Source organism: Mesitornis unicolor, unplaced genomic scaffold, assembly GCF_000695765.1.
Source record: "Mesitornis unicolor isolate BGI_N332 unplaced genomic scaffold, ASM69576v1 scaffold6115, whole genome shotgun sequence".
Lineage (NCBI taxonomy): Eukaryota > Metazoa > Chordata > Aves > Mesitornithiformes > Mesitornithidae > Mesitornis > Mesitornis unicolor.
Window position 1 is genome coordinate 6,373 of NW_010183381.1, and position 7,111 is coordinate 13,483.

At 42.0% G+C, this 7,111-nt stretch overlaps 1 protein-coding gene across 2 annotated transcripts in view; it reads right to left on the minus strand.

Annotated features, from left to right (window-relative positions):
• The window catches only part of FGB (fibrinogen beta chain), a 7,639-nt gene extending 5,661 nt beyond the window's left edge, over positions 1–1,978 (minus strand). The window contains exons 1-2 of one of the 2 annotated variants that reach the window (XM_010184109.1): positions 1,904–1,978; positions 111–317 (exon numbers count right to left, since the gene is read on the minus strand). In XM_010184109.1, the coding sequence (XP_010182411.1) occupies positions 111–317; positions 1,904–1,978 (282 nt within the window). Of the gene's footprint in view, positions 1–110; positions 318–1,857 lie in introns of both variants that reach the window. The other variant, XM_010184108.1, reaches the window with a different exon arrangement.
• Between the last annotated feature and the right edge of the window lie 5,133 nt (positions 1,979–7,111).

A 7,111-nucleotide genomic window follows, 5' to 3' on the forward strand; every position in this document is an offset into this window, starting at 1 on the left:
AAGGTGGGCGGTTTATAATGAACAACTGTCCCTTATTTGGTGAAAAAAACTCTGTACACTAGAAAACAAAGACAGGCTGTTGTCAGCCGCATCCACAAGCAGACACCTACTAGCTCCTCCAGGAGATGCTTGCAGCCACCAGCGTCGGGGTAGACGATCTGTTCTTTCTTGTCGCTCGTCTTTGGCCGCTTTGGGGGCCGGGGCTGGTACCCGCTCCCGCTGATGGGAGGTGCCACGGGTCGGAGTGTGGGGGCCGCTTCTCGCCTTTTGTCCAGGGGTCGGTGGCCTCGAACATCGATCGAAGAAGGGCTGTCGTTCTGCTAAGTGAGGGGGAGAGGAAACTCACTGAATCTGGGATTGCTGTGGTAAAACGCGGTGCACAGGGTGGAGGAATCCGTATTTAGTATTTTAACCAGCAAGTAAAACCATGGAATGGAATGAAAAAAGCAATAATGGAAATATTATACTGACATTATGTGAAAGTCATTGCAATGCCCTCCTTTGTAAGACTATTCATGCTTCCTCGACCTAGATATAGACAAACTAAAAAGCCTTCAAACCAAAGCAAAACAATATTTCAACAGCTCATTCTGACCAAGGAATAAAGTTTATATAGTTCAGAGTCACTAAGCACCATGAAACTCAAAGTAGCAGGATAAAAAAAAAAGTAATTAGACATTCTTGGGGCTAAGAAGAATATCCAGCATCACGTTACCAGTGTTCCAGTTTTTCACTGGGCTACAGGAAAACTTGTAAGGTCTCAGAAACTCGGGCCACAGTCAAATACATCATCAGGTCTCAGGCCTCGTGTCAGCTATTAACTGATGGAACTAGGAAAAGCATTCAATAATATCTCTCAGGATCAGGTTTTAGAGCTCCCTCTGATGCACACGTTCCCCATCACTGCTGGAAATGGGAAGCCTAAGAGGCTGAGCAAGGAAATCTGGTCAGGTCCCTAAGCACTTGTTGAAACTAAACCATTTGAATTAACAGTCATTTGAACTACTGAATCAAAACCTTCGAGTACCTCCAGTCTCACTCAGACTTAGCTACAAATAACAAACATTTGTAAGGATCCAGGCTCAGAGGCTTCAAATAGTTTCAAAAGTACGAAGCATACAAATCACAAAATTGCTGAAAATTATTTAGCATAGTATTGTCATGACTAGCCAAGGTACAGACACACATGCTTAGACTGTATAACAGACAATAATCTCATTTCTGATCACCCTGACGTATGCAGGGATTTTTTTGCAGGGATTTTCAAAATCTAAAAAATGTACTGAGATTCTAAATTTCCCATTAAAATATTTTGCTAAAACAAAACTAAATATAGGTTAAATTGTTATTTTAGACCAGTCCTTATTGCTTGCCTTTTTGTTTAACAATTGTTATCTCTCCATTTCAAATGTAAAGCTATATGAACAACTTTTTTCAATGTCTACTGAATCTGTAGAAAAGTTTTTACTGTCTTTGAGACAGGACGTGATCAATTACACACTTCTCCTCTGCTCCTGACAAAGTAATTACCCGTAACATCATATGTCAACATTGCTAAATTAATATCCTTAAATAAATTCAGCTAAATAACTAATCTTACCATCATGCATTCATCACTAACTACAGTGAAAGAAAAGAAATAGGAAGAAAATATATCCAAATCCAGAAAGTAACTATTAGGTAGTTATACATACACAAAACAATAATATAAAGGTTATTTCTTTGAACACTTCAAGTGGAAAAAGAACATGCACTGGATCATTTTTCCCCACAGATCCTACCTTAGTTAAGTCACATAGGCTGAGTAAGTCATGCATACAGTTAAATAAAATTAGCCATTTTTACTATTATTACTATTACTATTACTATTACTATTATTATTAGTTATGATCCCCATTACAACCTCGTCATCATAATCAGCAGAGTGCTGGGATCTAACAGAGGACACACAGAGCAGGAAGAGCAGGAGCAGTTTCATGGCGCTGTCTTGCTTGAGCAGCTCTGTGACCTTCTCCCACCAGCAGCTCTGACAGGGAATGGTCCTCGCTGGTCCCATATTTATAGGCAGCAACCCCCATTTCCCAGCTTGATGGGGTTAGGAGCAACCCTTCTGAGCAATCACTGTATCTCTGTTAATATTCAACTCTTCTCTTCACTGCATGCCTGCATACATTTGTTGTTGAGCAATTTCTCTGGACAACTCTTATCTACGTGTCCCAGAGACCTCTGGTGATGCTGGCATCAAATAGATGTTTAAACCCTTAGAAGTACCTCCTGCTCAGATTACACAAGGTTGCTGTTTTCTCAAAAATCACAAGGCTCTTAAAACTGTTGAAAAGGTGAACATCCATAGAAAAGAAACATCGCCAGATGTCACAGTTTGTGACAGCTCCTTTCTTTTTTCTCCTTGCTGAGAATGTAAATGTTTCAGAAATATCACATTAAATGTGAACTAAACTCACATAATACAGATTATTATGTTCTAAGTAGTTCTGATGGTGCCTGGATAGGTATGCAGGCCTTTGGGTCTCTTTAGATACAAGATAAAAAAAGAGTATATGATGTTAATCACATTAATAATTTTGAGTGAAAACACTGTTTAGCTCTAAGCAAAGGTCAGGTCACTATTGTAAGCATGAAACAATGCTATTCCATTACTTTAGAAATATGACACTATAAATTAATTAAAATAGATAAAATTTAAATATTAATTTGCTTTAGTTTTTTTAATACAGCATGTATGTGTCATAGACATTATTTAAATACTTTTAATTACCTTTTAAAAGAAAACAGCATGAAGTTATTTGTAATCATAGCCTAATACTCAAACATGCTTTCTGGTGCTTTATAAGAATATGGCTCTCATATTAGCAGAGTTTTAACATTTCAGTGACTGCATATCCTGTGATTTTCTTGTGCTTGATAAATGATTATCATATACTGAACTAAACAAAATGTGCTGAGTGAGGGCCAGCACACTTTTCTGAAGTAATTCGTATCAATGTCTGAAGACATGAAGACATGCAAACCACGGGCCGAGGCTCCATTTCAAAGACCAACATGATGGAGTGGGAGATTTTGTGATAAACAGAGATGAGAACAGCTGAAATTGCTTGGTTTAGGCCTTTTTTTCCTGTATTCGTGCTGTTGTCAAAGTTCTTGTAAACTAAATGGAGATTCCCGAAATATGAAAACTGTTTAACCTGACTGGTTTGATTATTAAACAGCTTGGCCCAAAATCAGCCATGGCTCAGGGGGCTCTTACTCCACTAAATCTGATCCCTTGCATGAGGACATCACCTACACTATTAGATTTGGAAGAACACAAGCTTCTCCCTAGAGGCATTAAAGAAATCCGCCTAAGGCCAAAACTAACATCATTACCATGTTATTTCCACTTAAGGATGCTGGCCAAGATATTATCACTGATTCTGGGCATTTCCCAACTCTAAATGCAGTTTTCCCACCATGTACCTCTGAGGGAAGTTCAGTCACCCTCATCTTATGTATAAGAAAGGGACAAAGTGATGCTGAACCCTTGCCTAGGGCGTATGGGTAGCTCATGCAGAGGGTTTTGGGAACTGGATGATGGGGGTTGCCATGCGAGCCCCCAAGTCTGCTGTTGAGTCCCAGCATGGGCAACCCCCAGGCTCCATCTGCCTTCAGATGGGATTTCCCCTTTGAAACTCAGCCTCTGACCCTCCCAGCTCCAGCACTTTTCATTGGCTTCCCCACGAGAGCTGGGTGGTTGTGTCGTCCTGGGGACGTGCCGTGAACAACACACGGATTCTGTACCACAGTGGGTTGGCAGCTTTGTGACAAATAAGCAGATGTCCCAGGATGGGGGACAGTCCGATTACTCATCTGGTAAGTGGAAGTCTTGTCTATGCTGCAAAGATTTTGCCTGAAGAGTTTTATCAGGGAAAAAAAAAAAGTCCAAATCTGGAATCACATGCAGAGCAAACTAGGTATATATAGATCGATATCTAGTTCTGTATATATGGCAAACATAGGTGTATATAGAGAAAAAATTAGCAACAGAACTTTATTTCTGGTTACGAGATGTGATTTTCCTCTCATGCTTGCAACCAGTACAGTTACGCTGACAATTCCTAAGGACTGAATGAAGCCTTATGAACAACCAAAACCATGGCTTAAATTTCTTCTAAAAATAATATCAAAGAGGCTTTCCATTCAAAACAGACCACCGAATCTTTTTTCCTTCCTATTCCCACCTCCAACTCATATGGTTAATGAGAAGCGGTTGCCGGATTCAACATGGTAGCGGTACCGCAACACACCTGCTATTAGGAACTGTAACAACACCACATGGACCTGATGCTGTTCCAGGACATCCCTATGTACAGTATTTTTGTACTGAAAAGGCACTTACTGGCAGAGGCATAGGCATGTGTTTTTAGGAATGGCTATTTGCTTGCTGCCCCTTGTGTTTGCTGTGCTGGGCAGTGATGCAATCCTCTTTACACAAAGCCCCATTGGAAAAGTCACGGTCGCTGGATCTCGGCTCTTCAGAGCTGAATGTGGGCCCCGAGGTGGTTTTGGGGCAGGGGAACAGAACCTTCTTGGGCCATGATGAACTGCAGTGTTTACCGAATTAAATTTAAAATAGCAATTGATTTAGAAATGTCCTTTTAAACAACTGGTGGTGTAATAGTGTCATACTTGGAAAAGAATACTGTAAACTTAAGTGTTCTTCTCACCACAGAACATCCTAATTTCTTGCTTTTACCGGTAACAAATATTACTACAAAGGTTTCTTTTAAATGAGAATAAACGTTGTCTTGTTCTGGGAGCAACCAAGTTCTTAAACATTAATGAGGGGAGCTGTTCACTTTGGCCTTAAAAGAGCACTAAAAGCACATGCAACCTACTAGTCACCTTCTAAGTAGTGATGTATAAAAAATTACATAGTTTGTTATTTCCAGAATTGCAGGTGTAGCTGACATCCAAGAAGACATCAAATAGCTGCATATAACAAAAAATAATAATAAAGTACGTGTCCTAATTAATACTGCTGACATGATTTATTGAAGTTCTGGAACTAAGTTTCACCTTAGACTACATCTTCTAGAAAAAATGAGATCATAACAGGGATTAATTTGTCCTCTGATTTTCTAAAGCATTACAAGGACAGCAGGAAATAAGCTGAGATCATAAATTTCTGAGGGGAATGTTTACCCGTAAAAAAATGAGAACAACTACAGGGCCAAGGTGAACACTGATAATAATAGTAATGAATAGCGCATATGAGTGAAATTTTCTTACAAAATATAAATGGAGAATTTTTTTTCTTGGACTGCTACAAGCATCTGTATTTCAAATTTGTTTTCCTTTAAAAAGACAGTAAAAATAAACCTGATTTCTTTTAACAGACAATAGAAAGGAAACAACTGCAGCATGAGACTTTACATGTCACCTTAAATCATTTTCACACATCAAATCCACCAACCAGTCACCAGGCATGCATTACTTTGTGTGTAAACTTAAAAAAAAAAACAACAAAAACAACCTGTCTGAAGTCCCTTGCCCCCAGTAGCTCATTTTAATCCTTGTTTATCTTCAACCTAACCTCACCAGCCCAGGATGACATGACAGACCTGCCCCATTTTGACACACTGCCCCATGGAGTTCACACTCTAGGTTGCAATTTAAGCCAGGGCAGATGATGCTCCCACTCCTCGAAGTGCCGTGCTGTCCTTTACTGAAGGCTCCAAAACCCAGCTGGGATCCCCTGCATCACCAGTGGGACTACCGAAGTAAGTCCTCATGTTAAACATGAAACCTGCCTGGGTTGGCTTGAAACCGAGCTGGCAATGCTCTTCTGCTATTGGTGTCACAACGTAATGGACATCTCACCCCAACCCAACCCCAGACCAGGAACTGGGGCCCAAAGCCACTTGGAAAACATTTCTAACTATCACTGTATCTCAAATAACTAAATATAAATGAGCAGTGCAGCCACAAGAAATGATCCATCAGCTCCAGAAAAGAGAAGAGATGGTCATTATGCCAAGCAGGCAATTCGTGTGCCAGAAATAATCCTAGGCTAATGCTATCCTGTGGCTAATACGGAGGACAGGTTTGAACCAACAGACGTTGCACTGGATTATTTTAATCCCAAATTGGTTTTCAAACTGTTCACAGCTCAGGCACACAGACAGACGTAGTAAGTGGCTGGTAGAGTGCTAAAGAAGAGCGACATGATGGTGGGGCTGCAAAAGATGTGCTTGCCAAATCCCAGCTTTAGGCTTGGGAGGACAAAATTCCCTGAACTGAAGAGCAGGGACTATGTGTGAAGAAAGTATATTCACAATTTTCACACATGAGTTTGGTTACTCAGTTTATGAAGGCAAGGGAAAAATCTGCTGGAGTATCAAGATCCGTGCTGAAAAGAGCTGCAACCTCTGCCCTTTCACAGCACACACCTTGCCATGAGGTGTAGGGGTTGCCAGCTCATTCATGCACATCAGTCTTCATCAAAAGGAGGTCCTGTGGACCTAAACTAAAGATACATTTTTCCAAAAGGCAGTTACCACATATAACAGCTAGCATCCCCTACCACAGTCTTCTTTTGTTTAGAGGTTGCACTTCAGTCACAGAATCATTTGGTTGGAAAGACCTTTAAGATCAAGCCCAACCATAACCTGAACACTACTAAATCCTGTCCCTATAAGACTTGTGCTCCAGACCTTTCACCAGCTTCGTTAAATCCGGCCGGCCAGAACACATGCAGTCCCTCAGCCTGGGGAGCCATGACACAGATGTCACCTACAGCCTCCTCGCTGTGGGGCAGGTTCAGGCAAGCACCAAATGCCTCTCAGAAAGATGAACATTGCGCTCTTCTGGTCGGTCCCCGACACTGCAGCCCTCTCGTCGCGGTGGACGGCGCTTGGGTGGGTGGCACGCCGGTGCGCCGCCTTCCCGAGCCCGACCGCACCCTCCGGCAGCGCCCGTGGGGCTCGAACCTGCGACCCTGAGCTCATCTCCAAGGTGCCAGTAAGCCCCGCCCTCGGCCCCGCCCCCTCACCCGTCGCTAACCCGCTCCCTCGCGCGCTCGCGGCTCGTCACTTCCGGTGCGGCGCAGGGTAGG